This window comes from Canis lupus, chromosome 18, assembly GCF_003254725.2.
Source record: "Canis lupus dingo isolate Sandy chromosome 18, ASM325472v2, whole genome shotgun sequence".
NCBI classification, from domain to species: Eukaryota; Metazoa; Chordata; class Mammalia; order Carnivora; family Canidae; genus Canis; species Canis lupus.
The window spans coordinates 42,150,622-42,170,026 of NC_064260.1; the positions used below are offsets into that span (position 1 = coordinate 42,150,622).

The following is a 19,405-nucleotide window of genomic DNA, read 5'->3' on the forward strand; positions in this document are numbered from 1 at the left end:
TGGAGCCCCCAAGATATTTTGTTTCAAATCCACTTCTTACTGAAGAGAATGAGGTACCTGCTGGACCCTCTCCGGTCCCCCTTCCTCCACTGCAGAAGGAGGAGGCTGTCCAGTCTCGGCTCTCCCTCCCCTTTGCCCTCCTCTTCCCCCAGGCTTGCTTGTTCTTTCTTATCTCACCTCTGCTCCCTTCTTTGACTCTTTCTCCCATTTTTTTTTCTCTTTCTGTTTCTCTTCCTCTCCAATCCTCCTCCCACTCCCGCCCCCATCCTCCTTGCCCTTTCTGCGCTTGGCTTCTTGGCTTCTCAGTCTTTTTCCTTCTTCCTTCCATTTCCTTCCCTCCCCATAAGGACCCCAAAGGCAGAACTGATGCCCCAGCCCTCCACTCACACGCTTGACCCTGGGCAAGTCACTGACCTCTTGGGCCTCAGTTTAACAGATGGTTGTCTTGGTTACGTGAGATCACATGGGTGGAAGCGCCCAGCACAGTGTTGGGCACTCAGAAAAGTATTGCCCCCTCCCTTACCTTTAGGAACTCTTAGCCTCCAGGCGTTGGATTACCCTTCTTGCTGTTCTGAATTGCTTAGAATCTGGGTGCTACTAATCCAATGGTTTTGAATAACAGTGGTCTCTGGGGTTGTGAGGAAGGGAAGAGGCCCCTGGTGCATTTTGGGAGGAGAGGAAGTGGAAGGAAGGGTAGGGAGGGCTTGCTGGTGTGTGAATGGACACACATATTGGTGTTCACTGCACAGACAGTGGAGTTATTCTTGCCCATTTTTAAAGCTTGGTGGCCCTGGATCCTTTTCGGGCTTCCGTATCTGGGCCCCTTGGGCTTGGGATAATGGAATCTTTCTTCTCCTGGGGGGCCTTAAGACTTAGGCCTGAGGAACACATAGCTGACAGGGTATGCTGTCTGCCTCGTGGAGCTGAGGGCCACACTCCCTGCTTCCAACCAGCACAGGTTCTGCGTCTGTCCCTGGATGCACCCCAGTTTCCTTGGGCTGACACTCAAGGCTCTTTGCTTATCTTGTCTTGTTTCTTGCCAGAGGATGGGGCCTCACTGTTCCCTTGTTCTTTTCCATCTTCTTGCCTTTGCTCAGGCTGGTTCCTCAGCTGGATGTTCCCTTTTCCTGGCATGTTTTCCTACCTATGGACCTGACCGAATTAATTGTTCCCCAGTGCACTTAGCACCTCTCCCTTGTTCCCTCACCTCCTCAAAGACCATGCTATCTGTTTACATGTGTGTTTCCCTTGCAGGTCTGGGAACTCCCAGGGGCCCAGGACTGCCATATTCACATTTGTGCCCCCTTACCAGGCCCCGCACATAAAAAGTTAGTGATTTAAAAAATGAATTAATAGATAAATATGCATATAAACAAACCAAACCAAACCAAGATGGGAATGAATGAATGAATGAATGAATGAATGAAGACATCATGCAGGACCTGTACTTATGGAGTAAACCCACCCCACACACATGCAGTCAGCTAGGACATGGCCTTCTTGATGGGGAAGTGAGGAACAGGGATGAAACTGATGCCCAGTCAGCAGCCTCTCCCTTACTCTTGGGGAGGGGCCTTGGTCAGGTTCGTAGGGAGTCCTGAGGACTTGTGACCTTGACCCCTTGGAGAGTCCCAAGTACAGATTCAAAAAATCAGTGAAGATGGAAGTGAAATAGATCTAATAGTGAACCCAGACCTTGTGAATCCCTAGTCTCTGCTGCCAGTGAGGAAAGAAACTCTTGGGGGCCTGAGATTCCACTGACAAGAAGGAGGCAGGCTAGTCTTAGTGGGAAGAAGGTAGAAAATAAAGAGTTGGACTACACATGGGAAGAAACTGAATGCTCAAAAAATTCTTCTCCAGTGCAGTGGACTCACTGGGGATCAATGGATCAAAACTGTCTCTGTTCATCCTTCTGTCTTCCAGACTAGATCAGGAGGTCTCTGAAGGTAGGGATCTTGTCTGAAACTTCTATTTTCCCATCACTCGGCATAGAGCCTGGAGGTCAGTTAATATTGGCAGGATGCATAGGCAGATAGATGAATGGATGGATTGATGGATGGATGGATGCATGGATGGATGGGTGGATGGATGGTTGGGTCAATGGATAGGTGGTTGGATAAATGGATGAATGGATAGATGTGTGAATGCATGAATAAGTGGACAGATGGGTGGATGGATGAATAGGTAGATGAACAGATTGAGAGCTGCATATACAGTGGATAAACAGATGAAAATATAAGTGGATTAATAACAGATGGATGGGCTAATATATGAGCATTTCAATGGCTAGATGGACAAGTAAATAAACAGGTAAGTGGATGTATGGGATGGACCAGCAGATAAATGGATGGACAAATGCACAGCTAAATGAACTAATAAACGAATGTATGGTTGGCTTGATGGGTGAAAAGATGGATGGATCTTGGGTAGGAAAATGAATGGATGGGCCAACAAGAAAGGGTTTTAAACTAGGAAGACTAAATTGATATTCAGGTATTGGTAGGGGTGGGGAAACTGAGAAATCTGGGTTGGGAATAAAGCCCCTAGAGATTTGGAAGAAGTGGGGGTACTCAGAAAACTGGGAGGGAAGGTTGTAAGAACCCAGGAGCCTCCTCTGGTGGAAGGGAAGCTGGTATGAAGGAGCTCAGGGAGGGGGAAAGTAGCACTGTGCTGAGGACCCTGTCCTGGAGCCCAGCCCCAAGGCAGATAGAATATAAGAGCTGGAGACCCAGATTCCAGAAGAGCCAGGCCTGACACGCTGGTAGATCACACCACTCAGGCTGACCCCCAAAAGTGAAGGCCCCAAGAAGCCACCCCTACCAGTTTTGGCCCCAAGCAAGAGACTGTTGGCCACATGGGAATCTCAAAAGCAGTGGGTATTAGTGGGGTTAGGAGTTAGGGGGCCTCAGCAGGGCCTGGGGGGCAGCACTGGCCTCCCTGCGGTCGAGCTAGCCTTCCTCCCTCCTCCTCTTTCTCCTCACCCCAGCCTCCAAGACCGCCCCTCACAGCTCCAGCTTCCTCTGGGCAGGGGGTCTGGCCCCCATGGTCTCTCAGGCCAGGCCCTGAAGCACCACCTGCCCCAGCCCAGCCTGAGACTTCCTGTAGCGCAAGAGATTTATGCAAACGGGCTGGGGCGGTGATGTCACCCCAAGGGGACTATCTCCCAGTGGCAGGCCCTTCGATAAAATCAGGAACTTGCGCTGGCCCTGCAATGTCAAGGGAGGGGGCTCACCCAGGGCTCCTGTAGCTCAGGGGGCAGGCCCGAGCCCTGCGCCCGCCCCGAGTTCGTCCAGCCCCCCGACGGGGCGCCCCATCCTGAGGGGCTCCGCACTGGCCCCCACCGAGGCGGGGGACCTGACCGGCTCGGAGCTCGGCTGGATGTTACAGGCGTGCAAAATGGAAGGGTTTCCCCTCGTCCCCCCTGTGAGTACCGGGGCTCCTCTGCGATCCTGACCCGCGGCCCGCAGCCGCCCGTCCGCCTGCCCAGCAGCCCAGCAGCCCAGCAGCCGGCCGGCTGCCCCCCGGCTCCCTATCTGTGGGAAGCTGGTGTTTCCTCCCTGGAGCTCCTGGCCCGAGACCCGGCAGGGGCCGTTGGCTTCTTCGGAGCAGGCCCTGGCGGCCGAGGGTGGGCCCACGGTGGGGCTGTGATCGGTGGGGCCTGAACGGTTATTTATAGATGGGGCTTGGGTGGCGGGTTGGTGGAGCTCCTGGGCAGGGTGCCGGGCTGGGGATGGTGAGGGCGGTGGCAGAGAGATGGCGGAGGAGGAGATGGGGAGCCTGGTGCGAGGGGAAGCCGGTCCCCAGAACAGTAGAGGCGTGAGGGCAGGAGGCCATAGGCCAGAGGTCTCTGGCCCGAGGCCTGGATGCTCCTGGAGACTGAGGCTGGTTTGTGTCTGGGTCTCCAGTGCCCGCTCTGGGGCCTGGCCCAGGGGACATGGCTGTTGACCCGGGGTCTGGGCCTCGGGCCGGCAGGTCCCCAGGGGCTGGGCGGCAGCGGGGAGTGGAGCGGAGACTGGGACGGCTGTTGGGTTGGGGCACTGGCCAGGGAGCAGGGAGACCAGGCAGGTGCTGGAGCGGGCCGTCTGGGGTAGGACCCAGCAGAGCGGAGGCTGCAGTGAGGGCAGGGGCTGAGGGTGGGACAGGGCTGGGACTGGAGGTGAGGCGGCAGGAGTCCCAGGGGACCCCTGGAGGGGAAGGGCAGCAGGCGGGGGCCGGTCCCCACTGCTCGTGCCCTCCATGACAGTTGCAGCCTTGGGCAGGTGCAGACCTGGGCCCCACAGGGGGGACCCCTCTCTCTTTCCCACCCTGTGCCCGCTCAGCAGGGCCCAGGGCCGGGGAGCCCTGGGGGAGCCGGGAAGGGCTTGGCAGGGCCTGCCCACCTGACTCAGCTTTCCCGGACCAGAGGCAGCTCCCTGCCCCCGCCTCACCCCAGCCAGGCCTCAGAGCCCCGGGAGGCACCCCAGCCCTGACATCCTGCTGTTGGGCTGCGCTGTCTGGAAACCAGGGGCTGGGTTCCCGGCCTTCTTACTGGCCAGACACAGACAGCCAGCTGTAGCTGGCACCCAGCCCCAACCCCACTCCCCCATCCACCACCAAGAAGGTAGTGGAGGGCAGGCAGGGGGGAGACAGAGAGGGTCCCAGGAAGAGCCAGGTCTGCCTCAGGAAAACCACAGGTCCAGAAGCTTGACCACACTGTCTCTGACCCTTGACCTCTCAATCCCCCAATCTCCCCAAACACACCTGAGCAGGAGGCACATCTCCTTGGGTGGCTACACCAAACCCCTTAGGGGCTACTCTGCGTACTCCTGGGAAGGTGGGCTCCCAAGACATCTCAGCCTCCCACCCAAGCCCCAAGGGCTGGAGTAATTGTTGTGCAATCCCTGGGCACACACTGTGGGGGTGGAAGGAGGCCTGATGACTCTTGTGAAGAATGGGTGTGTGTGTCCCTGTGCCTGCACTAGTACAAGGAGGAGTGGGGGGGGGGGGAGGAAGAGGAGGGGGAGAGAAGAGGACAGGGAAGAGTGAGGGAGTGGAGGGGGGGAAAGGGAGAGGAGGACAGGGAGGAGTGAGGGAGTGAGGAGGGGGAGAGGGAAAGAGAAGAGCAGGGAGGAGTGAGGGGGAGGACGGTAAAGGGGAGAGCAGGGAGGAGAAAGGAGGTAGAGGAGGAGGAGGGGGAGGAGGGGGAGAGAGGAGGGGGAATGGGGAGAGGGGAGAAGGGGGATGGGGAGGAGTGGGGAGGAAGAATGAGGAGTGAGGGCAGGAGGGAAGAGAGGAGGAGAAGGGGTATCCCAGTGGGTGCGTCAGAGGGAGGAGGGAGGAGGGAGAGGGAGGGGGCCAGGGCTCTGGCTGGTCAGGCCCGCGTGGTGAACACTGAGGAGCCATGAGTGTGAGTGGCCACGGGTACCTAGGCCCGAGCACAGGCCGTGGGGACTGTGGCGGGAGGAGCAGCATGTACGCAATGACGATGGGTGTGCGGGCGGGATGTGAGTGACCACGATGGGCATGAGCTGGAGCCTGCTGTAAGGTGCCGGAAGGCAAGTGTGAGGATACCTGTGTAAACTCAAGTGGCTGCGTGTGCCTATGGTGTGAGTGTGCGATGGTGAGTGTGAATGCGAGGGGCCTGTAGAGCATGTGAAGGTAGACCATTGGGTGCTAGTTCATGTGTGGGGGTGTGGGTGTCACGGGGAGCGTCTGTGGTTTGGAGGTGTAGGTGTGTCAGCGTGATCATGAGAGAGTGCTTGTGCAAGGTGGGGCCCTGTGGGGGCCAGTGTGCATGTGTGGTTTGAGGAGCAGCTGTGCAGGGGGGAGGGGGAGGCCTGGGGGCCTCCTCTCAGCCCAGGTCCTCTTTTGACCTCTGACCTTTGGAGTCCGGTCAGCCCCTTTCTGCAGCAGCAAGACTCCAGTCCTCCTAGGTCCCCTGTCCCCACCGCGGTCTCCCCAGGTTCCAGGCGGGAAGGGGGCCTGGTGCTGTGCCCAGGGGCAGGGTGGGGGAGGTGGTGGTGGTGGCCGCGGCGCACCAGGGCTGCCACCCGTCCCAGCTGTCCCGCTGCCATCCGAGCCCTGACAGCCTGGTCTCTCAGCAGCCATCGGAAGACCTGGTTCCCTATGACACAGACCTGTACCAGCGCCAAACGCACGAATACTACCCCTATCTCAGCAGTGATGGAGAGAGCCACAGCGGTGAGTACGCGGCCCTCGGCGCCCCACATCCCCGCCCGCACTGATTGAGCATCTTCGGTGTGCCAGGGCCCGAGGTTAGCTCCGTCCACATTTATCTTCTCGTCCAGTCCTTGTGGCTTTTCACAAACGAGGAAGCGGAGGCTCAGGGAGCTAAGCGACTTGTATAAGGTCACGCTGCTGGTCGGTGGCACTCCGTCTGTCTGCTCCAGGTCCGACTTTTTCCTCTCCTGCTCCCCCAAGCCCCCAATTCTTCCTCTCTGGTGCCGTCACCCCCTTACTGTACGGTTCACGCTAGTGTAGCCCCTGCTCCCTGCTGTGTTCTCAACCTCCATGGACATGTGGGGCTGGAGCATTTCTTTGTTGGGGGGCCTGCCCTGTACAGTGTAGGATATCTGGCAGTGTCCCTGGCTTCTACCCATTAGACGCCAGAAGTACCGCCAGTCTCCACAACCAGAAAGGTCTCCACACATTGCCAAACGTGTCCTGGGGGACAGAATCAGCCCTAAGAACTGCTCACTAAGGGAAAGGCTCAGAGGGCCTCCTCATCTAGCTGAGGTGGGAGCGAGGATGGAGTATGAGCCAGGGGTTCCTTCCGTGAGTCTCACTGCTCATCCCAAGGCCCAGCCTCCACCCTGGAGCAAATTCAGGATAGACAGGGACAAGCATTGGGTGCCTGGAACCTGGGCAGGGCACCCTGACAGGCCACCCAAAGTGGATCTTGCTATAGTGACAGGACGCCCCTGAGCCCAAGTGAGAAGGCCTAGTAATAGGCCTTCCTTGGAGGGTTCTCCTGGAGTGCTGAAATCTGGGCACGCCACACACTGGGGTGTCTGCAGCCCCAGAGAGAGAGGCAGGCTGGAAGCAGAAGGTTTCTCACGGCGAGGCCACACCTGGGGCCCGGCCACACCTGTAGCTCCATTCTTCAGGCACATGGACAGCCTGCCACAGAGGGCACAGCTGCACTGGGAACAAACACCTGGCAGCTACTACAGAGACCTGGAAGCCTTGTCTAGGGAGTGGGTGGTGACTGAGCCTTAAGTCTGCATGTGGGGACACAGAGACCTCTTTCAGGATCCCAGGGCTCAGGGGGTGTTAAATATCTTTGTTTTCACCCTTCAAAGCATATTTATGATTCTGCAAGCCATGCATCCTCTCTGTGGGAAAGCTGGACAATTTAAGGAGAAAGCTTCCCCCATCCACTTCCCTCCCCAGCTCCCCCAGCCGGTATCAAGGGCAAGCCTCCCTGACCTAAAAGACCAGCCCCTGGTGACCCTGGCACCTAGCAGTTCAGGACCTGAGAGGGTCCCTTTGACCCTGAAGACCGGCTCCCCCTGGTGGCTCCAGGCAGCAGGACGGCCCACTGCCCGCGCACTCAGCAACGCCTGAGCCTGCCGAGGGACTCTTTCCCCTCTGGCCTAACCTCCTCTCAGTTTCACTGGGTTTGAGGGCATTTCCTTTGGGTCTGTTGCAGCCTCAGTTTCCCCTCCTGTAATATGAGGGGGTGTGAGCACATCTAGAAACCAGTTGTTTCTGGTGGCTGGGGCTGATGGAGTGAGCCCTTTGGAGAAAGCCTGCACTTTCTTGGCCCAGTGCCCAGGCAGGTCCCTTGTATCCTGGCTGGGGCTCTAGGAATGACACCTGATTAGACCTCTGAGCACCCTGTTCTGGTCACACCCCAATTCCTTCGGAGACTTGCCTAGAGTACCCAGGTGTCCTGTCCCTACTCCCCACAGCCTGCTCCCATCATTGCCAGTCTGGGCACTGGTGCTGATTTGTGCATCTGTTCTGTCCTTTTTTCTTTTCTTTTCTTTTTTTTAAGATTTTATTTATTTATTTGAGGGGTAGGGGAGGAGCAGAGGGAGAAGGAGAGTCCCTGCTGAGCAGGGAGCCCAATGCGAGGCTGGATCCCAGGACACCGAGATCATGACCTGAGTGGAAGGCAGCCACCCAGGTGCTCTTTTTGTCATTTCCTAATACTTCTTGTCTGAAGACTCAAGAGTCTTCACCCCACACCCCATATCCCCCCCCCCCGCCCCGCCCCAGTTCCTGCATGTCCTCTGGGTCTGCATTGCCAGGTGGTTGAAACTTACTAAGAAGGCACTGGCGCTGGACCTGGGGCTGGTCCTGGTTTCATCACTCACCAGTGTGTGACCTTAGAGCAAGTGACTTAACCTCTCAGAGCCTTTGGTCCCTCATATATGGAAATGAGAGCACGGAAACACTTACCTAGTAGAGTTGTGGCGATTCACTGAGGTAATACGTGAAATGTGTGAGGTCCTGAGTGAGCTTTCAGGACAAAATATATTAGGTTTACTATATGCCCCAGGCAGGGGAGAGGAAGTCGGGAGAGTGGGAGGAACACAGAGGACTCTGTGACAGATCCACAGGTGACAGTCAACCAGCCAGCCACCCACCCATGCAACCACCCACCCTCAAAGCCACCCACTCATCCTTCCAACACTTATCGTCTCTCCACATGTCCACTCATCCCTCACTTGTCCATCCGCCAAATAGCTTCTGATTATAAGCTGTGTGCCAGACACTGTCCTAGGCACTGGAGGTTCCATGATAAGCGAGTCAGACAGAATTTACATCCCAGTGTGGGAAGAGGTGGTGGTAACCAGTCAAATAAGTAGACACGCAATAAGAAGCCCTATAAAAGGCGAAGTAACGTAATGCAGAGCGCCTACGTAGGGGGCACTTCCACTTGGGTTGTCAGGGAAGGCCTCTGAGGAGGTGGCAGCGGAGGCGAAGTCTCAGTGCAGAGAAGGAACATGCATGAAAAGGGGAAAGATGTTCTAGGTAGAGACAGCAGCAAGTGCAAAGCAGTGCTGACCCTGACAGAGGGCCTGGGTGGCCGGTGCATGGGGCGTGAGTGGAGAACAGAGAGAAGCCAGAACAGTGTGTGAGTGGAGAACAGAGAGAAGCCAGAACAGTGTGTCTGCCGAGGACAGATCACACAGGCCCAAAGACATGGCAGGAGTTTGGGTTTTAGCCTACAAACAATGGGAAACCATTTCAGGGTTTTGAGCAGGGACATGACATGATCTGAATCATTTTGCGCGCGCGCGTGTGTGTGTGTGTGTGTGTGTGTGTGGTGAGAAATCTAAACAAATTTTAAATCTTGCATTTTTTATTGTTAAAAATAACAAATACTCATTGCAAAATTTTAAAAATCCTTATCATGGGGGATCCCTGGGTAGCTCAGTGGTTTAGCGCCTGCCTTTGGCCCAGGGCCTGATCCTGGAGACCCCAGATCGATTCCCACATCGGGCTCCCTGCATGGAGCCTGCATCTCCCTCTGCCTGTGTCTCTGCCTCTCTCTCTTTCCCTGTGTGTCTCTCATGAATAAATAAATAAAATATTTTTAAAAATCCTTATCATGTAAAATATTTCCCTCTTCCCAGCCTCCTTCCTCTCTTGGTCCATCCATGCAAACATTTTCTCCCCCCTGTATACTCCTGGATGTCTGTCAATGCATGCACGCGCATGTGTATAGTCTATTCCCTCAACGACCAGAATTGTAGTATCGCACCGATCTGCAACTTGCTGCTTTTTACTTAAGCTGTATCATAGACATTTCTTCATAACACATGTGGCATGGCAGAGATGGATAAAAGCTATTTTTCCGGTCTTCCTATTACAATGCTAAGTAAACGTATACATGAAGATTTGAAATGGAGACTTAGAACACTGTCCATTTATTCATCCACAGACATTTATCGAGTGCCTTCCATGTGCCAGGTGGAGATGAATCTAGCTTGGATTTTTAATTTGCGATATTGTCTACTGTGCTCTCTTGTTCTGAGATGAGACTCTGACTGTAGTCACACACACACACTTCACACATACCAAAACGATTACAGCAACTTTTCCCCAGTTTTAGTGGTGTATCTGATATACAACACCAGGTAGGTCTAAGGCGCATGGCGTCATGACCTGACGTCCGTAGATAGTGGGAAATGATCACCACAGTAAATTCAGTTAACGTTCTTCACCTTATAGAAATACATAAAAGATTTTCTCCTTGTAGAGAGAAGTTGTAGGATCTAATCCTGTAGCAACTCTCAAATAAACCATATGGCATTGGTTGTTGTTGTTGTTGTTTTTTTAAGATTTTATTTATTCATTCCTGAGAGACACAGAGAGGCAGAGACACAGGCAGAGGAGAAGCAGGCTCCTTGCAGGGAGCCCGATGTGGGACTCGATCCTGGGACTCCGGGAACATGCCCTGAGCCAAAGGCAGGCGCTCAACCGCTGAGCCACCCAGGCGTCCCCCCATATGGCATTGCTAACTGCACCGGTCACCACACTGTACATCGTGTCCTCAGCACTTACAACTAGGAGTTTGTCCCCTTTGAACTCGTCCCTCCGATTTCCCCAACCTCAACCCCGGTCTCTGCCAACCACAAACCTGGTCTCCTTGTCTACAAGCTTGGGATTTTTGTTCTAGATTCTCACTTATATGTGAGATCATACAATATTTGTCTTTCTCCATATAGTAACTTATTAAATCAGTATCTGAATTTTCCAGGATTATGACCATGTGAGGATTACTCAGCTGAGCCACATGGTGTACTTTGATTATCTGTACTTTCTCACCGCCCCCCCCAAAAGAGGACGAGGGGCAATGTAGCAAGGAGATAGTACCTCGTTCTGGAGCCAGGCTGCGGGGATTCACACCCCATTTCCCCATTACTATCTGGGGTGACCATGGGCAAGATATTTCACCTCTCTGTGTCTCAACTTCATAATAGTAACTACTTCACGGGGTTGCTATAAGGATTGAGTGAATCACTCTACGTAAAATCCTTAGAACAGTGCCAGGCACACCGTGAATGCTTCATGACATGGATAGGGGTTGTTTCTGATTCTAGTGTCCTAAGGGAGAGTGTGTGAGAGTGTGTAGGGTTTTGTTTTGTTTGTTTTCCTCATGTCTTTATGATTAGCAGTTTGGCTGTGTACAGAAATCTAAGTTGAAAATCACATTTTCTCTGAGGAATTTGAAAACATTTCTTTATCTTCTGGTTACTAGAATTTTTCTTTTGAAGTCAGATGCCTTTTTATGTCCCCTTTCTGTAATGTAACCGGTTCTTTGTTTTTGTTTTTCTGTTTGATTAGTTTTGTTTTGTCTCTGGAAGTTTTTAGTACCTTCTCTCTCTCTCTCTTTAAGATTTTATTTGTTTACTTGAGAGAGAGAGAGAGAGAGAGCAGAGGGAGAGGGAGAAGCAGACCCTCACTGAGCAGGGAGCCCAACGTGGGGCATTTAGTACCTTCACTTAACATCTAGTAGTTCCACTGAATAAGCTTTTTGAAGAGTCACTCTGGCTGCTATGGGAGAATAGATGGAGTGGAGGCCACAGTAGGGACAGGAAGAAAGCACCGAGAGGAAGCTCCTGGAATTATCCAAGCAAGAGATGCTAGTGGCTTGGCCAAAAGTGGTGGTAGTAGAGACAGAAAGAAGTAGGCAGATTCAGGATAGATTTTGAAGGCAGGGTTCATAAAATTTACTGTTTATTCTTATTATGTTATCTTATTTTTTAAAGGTTTGATTTATTTGAGAGAGACAGAGACAGAGACAGAGATAGCAACAGAGGGCAAGAGTAGGGAGAAGAAGCAGGCTCCCTGTTGAGCAAGGAGATTGATGCAGGGCTGAGGAGCCTCCATCCCAGGAGCCTGAGATCATGACCTGAACCAAAGGTAGACGCTTAACTGACTGAGCCATCCAGGTGCCCCTATTCTTATTATTTTAAATTGTGGTAAAATACACATAATATAAAATGGTAGTTCTATTTCTAATTTTTGAGGACCTCTGTATTGTTTTCCACAGTGTCTGCAACATTTTATATTCCCACCCACAGTGCAGAAGCGTTCCAATTTCTCTACATCCTCACCAACAGTGGTTACTTTCTGGTTTTTTTTTTGTTGTTGTTGTTGTTGCTGTTTTTTTTTGTTTTGTTTTGTTTTATTGATAATAGCCATCGCAATAGGTGTGATAGGATTTGCTCTTTGTGAGAAGATTGGTAAAGGAACTAGAGTTCCAAAGTATGACTCCTCTCTATCCTTCTACCTTTCCACGTACTCTTTCATCTTTTCATACCACCAACCATCCGCCCGTCCACCAATGTGTTCACACACCCATCTAATCATTTACTCATTCATCTTTCCAATTGTCCTCTTCACCTGCCAAACCCTCCATCCATCTCTCACAGACCTGCCCATCTAATAAATGTATACAAAGCGTCTCTCCTACACCAGGCACATTGCTAAGTGCTATGGTATCAATAAAATACAAATCCCACCAGATTTATTTAACAGAGGAAATAACTAAAACCTTAATAATTAGGATAACGGTAGAGAGTAACAAGTATGATGAAGCCTGGAGCTCCCCACTCTCTGGACCTCTGGTTCCTTTGAGCAATGTGCAGGAGAGCAGGGTTTCAGGAGCCCGTGTCCAGTGGTCTGTGATTTCCTAAAGTTTTTTCTCAGCCCTTGCCTTCTTAATTCCTCATCTTCCTTCTCTGTCTTGTTCTTACTTCTGCTCCGCTGGGGGAGAACCCTGGGCTTAAGACTGGGATTTCTGCTCTAAGGAGATAAGGTCAACTGAATGACGCTTAAGGCTTCAGTTTTGTGTATGTGTGGAGTTGTTTGAAATATCATTTCGGTTTTGTCTTGGTAACATACAGGTATTAGGGACACCAAAAACACTGAGTAAGAATAGGGATGAGAGGGAAGGACTTTGGTACCAGATCGGGAGCTGGTTTAAAGGGGAGATAATGAGAGATCAAGATGAAAGGGTTTATTGATGGGTGGCTGGATGATGGAGGGATGAAGGGAATGATTGATGATGAGTGGGTAGCTAGCTGATGGATGCATGATGGATGGGTGGATGATGGGCCAGTGCTGGATAGATGAATGGATGGTGGATGGATGGAGGATAGATGATGAATGATGGGTGAGGGGTAGATGGATAAAAGCAGGCAGTAAAGTCGGTATCACCATGACTCTCAATTAAAGCTTTCATTAACAGTCTTGGCTCTCAGAAGTTGTTTGGTGTGATAGGTAGGAGTTCGGTTCCTGGAGGCAGGCACAGGTGACTTTACCAATGCCTGTCTGTGGACACGGGACTTAATCTCTTTGAGTCATAGTTTCCTCATGTGCAAAAGAAAGATCATACTGAAAAAAATAAAAATAAAAACAAAAAAGAGAAAGATCATACTGGTGACCACCTTGTCAGAGCTAAGGTGAGATTAAATGGGAAAGGTGGTGTGAGTACTCAGCATAGCTCCCGGTACGTAAAAATACACGTTAAAAGCCAATTTTTATTGATCATTTGATTGACTATTGATTGAGGCTTACTATGTATGGGGCTATGAAAAGGAGGGTCCGGAAAAAAAAAAAAAAAAAAAAAAAAAAAGAAAAGGAGGGTCCAGAGTTGTGCTAAAGAGGCATATCACAGGATGACCCAAGTGACCCAGTGAAAGCACAAAAAGGGGTGAAGCAATGTGTTTGTGAAGAGCCATTTAGAAATGAGGTCCAAAGAGCCCAGGAGTGCTGACCTTTGCACTATGAAGGATTCCTTGTATTGTGTTCTTTCGGAAGGCCCCATGTTTGGAACGTTTCTGCCTACCAGACTGGGTTTATTACATAATTGCCTAAGCACCCAAATCAAGGGTAAAGGTGGTTGCTATTGGGGCTTTTGAAACCTTAATTGTACCTTGAGTCCCCTTCGCAGCTTTCAGGGGACCCTGGGACAGGGTTCCAGAGTTTCAGTGAACAAAGGAACCTCCTGGAGGCCCTGTGAAACTCCAATCTCCAGCTCCCCTCTCGATGCTTCTGATTCACTGGGTCTCCAAGTAGGGCCCAACTCTGACGAAGGTGTACTGAGAACCCCACAGGAAATCCTAGCCTCAGGTTGGGACCACTAGAGTGAGCTCAGGGATCTCATGCAGAGCTAGGACAGAAGGAGGGGGAACAGGAGAGAAAGAGAGCAGTGAGGGGGCCGTTGCCCCACACCTGGAGAGCTGCACACTTGCATGGTCCTCTAAAGCATGGAACTGGAGTGGGTTTGAGTGTGGGGGCTGCTTGGCAGGATAAGGCACACTGTTAGATCTGGACAGTTCAACCTGGGTGGGGAAGGCAAAAATGGGAGGGGCCAGGAGTGGGGCCAGAGGGTGGATCCACCCCTAAAGAGGACCCCAGATTGGCTCACCATATATTTAGAGACCCCCCAGAACAGCCCATCTGTAAGGCACAGAGACAACTCTCCCAGGCAGGGGGACAGCTGTTAACTTGCTGCAAGATGACGGCACAAATTAAATGTTGTTTTGTTTTCCCTTCAGATTTAGATAATTGTGTGGAGGAGTCAGAGACGGTTCTCAGGAGGCTAGGATTTATTCAATGATTCATTTGTTCACTTGTCCCAATATTGTTTGCTGAATGACTGCTGTGTTTACGCCCTGGGAGTAAGGGGGGAACAAAATATTGTCCTCATGGTGCAATGCTGAGGCCCCAGCTCTAGCCTCTGGGAGAATGCAACAGGCCCCCCCAAACTATTTCTCTGGGCCACTGACTGAGATGGCAGGGAGCGAGAGGAAGAAGAGGAGATAAACGTACGTGAAAGTATCTGCCATTTGCTCAAGTGCTAATCTAGGTTCTTTAGAATAATACAGTAGTAGTAATAGTAGTAGTAGTAGTAGAAGATAATATTTATTGAATGGGATTTTATGCTCGGTTCTATTCTAAGCATCTTGCAGGCATTAGCTCATTGAACCCTACAACAAGACTATAAGGTGTGTGTAATTATTCTTTACAGATGATGAAACTGAGGCTTACAGATGGGGGATGACCTGCCATGGGACACAACAGTAAATGGCAGAGGCAGGATTTGAACCCAGTTCTGCCTGACTCTCACATCATGCATTTTCTCTCTTCTGTGCCATGTAGCCTTGTAGAGGTGGGAGTGTGGGCTGCCTGGATTGTGGGTTCAAATGATCTCATGTGTGGACAGGACGTCTGTAACTACCCAGTCGGGTCCCTGACTTTTAGACTGGGGAATTGGCGGCTCAGGGTAGTAAAATGACTTGTGCAGGGTCACACAGCAAAGCCACCACAGGGCAGTATTAGAGAGCAGGTCTTCTGATAACTGGGTCCAAAGCCAAAAAACCCACATTTTTATGGGATGTGTGAATGAATGAGTATACACTTGTGTGGAAAAAAAGAAAAGAAATGGAGACAGATACACACATATACACACACACACAGGGCTGGTGGTGGTCCTTCTGGAGCATTCCAGGGATGCTGCCTTGGCCTAGCATCTTGTGCACTCCCTCTTGGGTCACATGAGAAAATCCCTCTTGTCACTTTCTCACCACATCTTCTTTTGGATCCGAGATTGTACCCAGGAACTCCACAGACATGTGGCAGTTTTGCTTTTTTTTTTTTTTTTTTTTTTTCCTGGAAAAGATGTCCAGGGAAACCATGTCCTAGTTCCAAGACAGGGCTCCCGCCGGCATGTGGCCATTCCCCAAACTTGAATCCACCGCACCGCAGACTCTGAAAGCACCTAGGGGGAGTTTCCAGGGGGGGTCTGTGTCCTGGCAACCTTGCCGGAGGACAGATACAGCCACCCAGGGCCACGGCTTTGAAGGGGCAGCGCTGTGGGCCGGGACAAGTTCTGGTGTGAGGAATGTCAGCCGTGTGACTTTGCAATCACACCTTGGCCATGTGACAAGACCGTGTGCGCGTGACTGTGGCCTCAGGAACCACTCTGTGGAGGGGTAACCAGTATTCCCTGGGGGCCTACTCCGGAGCTGAGAGTTTTTACAAACGGGAACTCATCTGTAGCCTCCCAATAACGATTATCCCCATTTTACGAGTGAGTCACCCACCCGAGGCTGGAGAGGTCCCAGAAAGCAAATAGCAGAGCCAGGATTCAGACCCTGACCGTGTCCTGGTGACCACTTGGGAGGCGGGCTAGACTGGCTGCTGGGAAGGCAGGCTTCCCCTCAGGCCTCGGCTCTGCCTGGGTCGGGGCCTCTAGCTGCGGGCCCATTCTGTCACCTCAGTGTCAGCCTCAGTGTTCTCATCTGTAAAATGGGGATGGTGCCTAACAAGGTGGGTGGTGAGACGATGCACCTCCACTTGGAGCCCAGCCGGGCCTGTGATAATAGCCCCCTAGGCCCGGCGTCATGATTTGTGGGGCGGGGGGGGGGGCGGGAATTACTATAGCGTCTCCCCGCCCCGCACCCAGCTCACCCCCACTGCCTGGCTGTCCCCACAGACCATTACTGGGACTTCCACCCACACCACGTGCACAGTGAGTTCGAGAGCTTCGCCGAGAACCACTTCACGGAGCTGCAGAGCGTGCAGCCCCCCCAGCTGCAGCAGCTCTACCGCCACATGGAGCTGGAGCAGATGCACGTGCTCGACACCCCCATGGCTCCGAGCCACGCGGGCATCGGCCACCAGGTGCGTGCGGCCCTTGCTCCCTTGGGACGGGCCTGCGGTGAGGCCAGCGCTTCGCAGGAAGCTGACACGGGCTCTTACTCAACTCGGCTTCCTGCCCCACAGCGCCAACGGCGGCCGGAGCCCCAACGGCTGCCTCCTGACCCTCTGGCTGCCCTCGTGACCCCACACCCCTTATCTTCTCCTGCCTGCTGATGGACAGAGCCCCTAGAACCTCCTCCCTCCCCGGATCCACCCCTGACAACCCCCAGCTCCCGGCCCCTCGGGGACCCGGCATTCGAGTCACTGGACACTGGCCTCCACTGGCCTCCCCATCTCCACTGACCCCCTTTATTGGCCCTCCTCAGCCCCATGGGCCCTAATCCCAATCAGTGACCTCTGTTAACCTCTATGATCCCTCCCTGACCTCCACTGGCCCTTCCCTCACTTCTCACCCACCTGGTTAAACCCCAGTCACTCCCATACCCTACCTATGGGCCCCTCCTCTCTGCCACCTCTGACCCCAGGAATGTCAGGCCATAGGGCACCTCTGTGCGTTTGGGGAAAGGGTGCCCTGTCCCCCCAGCCACGCAGCCACAATCCAGGGGGCCCAGGATGTACAGGATTCCTGCAGCCCTCAGGCTTCCACAACCCAAGCTCTGTGGGTAGCTGCCCCTGCCCGACCCCTGTAACCTGACGGACCTCCAGCTTCCCCGGCCTTCTCCCAAGTCTTTCTGCACCTTGCTGGCCTCCCCACCCTCTCCTTACCCCCTCTTCTCTTGTTCGGATCACCACTACCTGGCGGCCCTGAGCTGTGAACTGGCCCTCACTGACCTCAACCCTCTTTCCCTGCCTTTCTAGGTCTCCTATCTACCCCGGATGTGCCTCCCATACCCCTCTCTGTCCCCGGCCCAGCCTAGCTCGGATGAGGAGGAAGGCGAGAGGCAGAGTCCCCCGCTGGAGGTGTCTGATGGGGAGGCTGATGGCCTGGAGCCAGGGCCTGGCCTCTTGCACGGGGAGACAGGTAGGGTGGCCCAGCCGTCTGGCCCAGCCCTGACCCTGGCCATATACGGGCCCCGTGCACCCAGCCAAGGCCGTGGCAGCCATGCCACAGAGCTGCGTGTGTGTCTCTATCTGAGCGTGTGAACATTTGCCGAAGTGTGCACCGCATCTGTGACCATCCGTGCCTATTCGTGTGTCAGTGAGCACGTGTGCACAAGTGTGTCGTGAACACACACAGGCATCTATGTGACTGAGGGCGTGTGTCTGTACCTCTCTGGGTTGCATGTGAGCAGGTATGAGTGCCAGGCATGGGCGAGGGAGCCCTTCCCCTGTAGACCACCCTCTCCTCCCGGTTCTTCCCCAGGGCGCCCCACACCAGGGGGGAGGGGAGGGCGGGTCCCTGGGTCCCCAGGTCCCTGGGTTGGGGCGCTGACCCCCTGCCGCCCACAGGCAGCAAAAAGAAGATCCGTCTGTATCAGTTCCTGCTCGACCTGCTTCGCAGCGGAGACATGAAGGACAGCATCTGGTGGGTGGACAAGGACAAGGGCACCTTCCAGTTCTCGTCCAAGCACAAGGAGGCGCTCGCACACCGCTGGGGCATCCAGAAGGGGAACCGCAAGAAGATGACCTACCAGAAGATGGCCCGCGCCCTGCGCAACTACGGCAAGACGGGGGAGGTCAAGAAGGTCAAGAAGAAGCTCACCTACCAGTTCAGCGGGGAGGTGCTGGGCCGCGGGAGCCTGGCCGAGCGGCGCCACCCGCCCCACTGAGCCCCGGCCCCGCACACCCCGCCGGGCCCGCCGGGCCTCCCCGCCGGCCATAGCATTAACCCCTCGCCCGGCCCGGACACAGGGAGGCAAGCTCCCAGGGGCCAGGGACAGGACTGAGGGCCGGGCCTCGCCTCACCCGTCCACGCCCTCCTCCGAGCCCGCCACCCACTCCCTCTCCCCGCCCCCCACCAGGACTCCAACCCCGGCTCCAGCGGGCACACACCCCCCTCCAACCCGGGGCATCTGACCCCAGGGCCTTGCTTAGTGCGACCCGGGGCGCTACCTTGGTTGTTTGAAGTCATCATATTTGTATAAATGGAACCCTTCTACTCCAGCGTCTCTTCCTTCCCCCACCTCGTCCCCGTTAGCTTCCTCAAGAAAGTTATTAAAGTTATTCTAGTGAGTCCTCTTGTAGCCCAGAGTCTCTTTTATGCTGTTTCGTGCATCTTGTCCGGGCGCCCCTGTCTGGTCTGTCTTTTTCTCATTTGTCCATTGGGCGTTGACTGAGGACCCCGCCCCGTCTGGGAGCTGGGGCCATCGGGACACACGACACCACGAGTTAGAGCTGCTGGAGGAAGGGGTCCTAGGGTGTTATCGGGGGAATAAATCATTACAGAGCCCCCTGCGCCTGATATATGGGCTTTTTAAAAATGCCTCAGTGAGGCTTAAAATCTAGGTTGTGGCTCCTGTGAGGATGATGAGGATCATCGTGGCTGCAACGTTGGATTTTCTGGCCATTTATTACGTGTCAACCTCGAGGAGCAAAGTCTAGTATCATCCCATTTTATAGACCGGGAAACTGAATCATGGAGAGGTCAAACCGGTCCATCCAAGGTCACACAGCTTAGGTGAGGGATGGGCCGGATCCCCCCCGCAGGCTGGCTGCTAGGCCCCCTCACAGGTCTGGAATGGGGTGCTGTCGAGCAGGGCCAGGACCAGGAATTAAGCCCCAAAGCATCCTCACAGAATGCATGGCGGCAGGACCCCAATTGCACAGCTGGTCCGGC

The 19,405-nt window shown here is 53.6% G+C and overlaps 1 protein-coding gene across 2 annotated transcripts; it reads left to right on the top strand.

Moving 5' to 3' along the window:
- The first annotated feature begins 3,156 nt into the window (after positions 1-3,156).
- On the top strand, positions 3,157-18,812 carry SPI1 (Spi-1 proto-oncogene). 2 transcript variants are annotated; one of them, XM_025452118.3, is made up of 5 exons: positions 3,157-3,423; positions 6,081-6,180; positions 16,463-16,650; positions 17,488-17,650; positions 18,079-18,812. In XM_025452118.3, the coding sequence occupies exons 1-5, from the start codon at positions 3,379-3,381 to the stop codon at positions 18,396-18,398; spliced, it is 816 nt and encodes a 271-aa protein (XP_025307903.1). In that variant the 5' UTR covers positions 3,157-3,378; the 3' UTR covers positions 18,399-18,812. The 2 variants fall into 2 exon arrangements, with proteins under 2 accessions (XP_025307903.1, XP_025307904.1); XM_025452119.3 differs by having other exon boundaries at positions 3,160-3,423; positions 6,084-6,180.
- Positions 18,813-19,405: the final 593 nt, after the last annotated feature.

Coding starts and splice junctions, on each gene's coding strand:
- SPI1 (XM_025452118.3), top strand. CDS start 3,379: ATGTTACAGGCGTGCAAAATGGAAGGGTTTCCCCTCGTCCCCCCT. Junction 6,181..16,462: donor TGATGGAGAGAGCCACAGCG/GTGAGTACGCGG, acceptor CTGTCCCCACAG/ACCATTACTGGGACTTCCAC. Junction 17,651..18,078: donor CCTCTTGCACGGGGAGACAG/GTAGGGTGGCCC, acceptor TGCCGCCCACAG/GCAGCAAAAAGAAGATCCGT.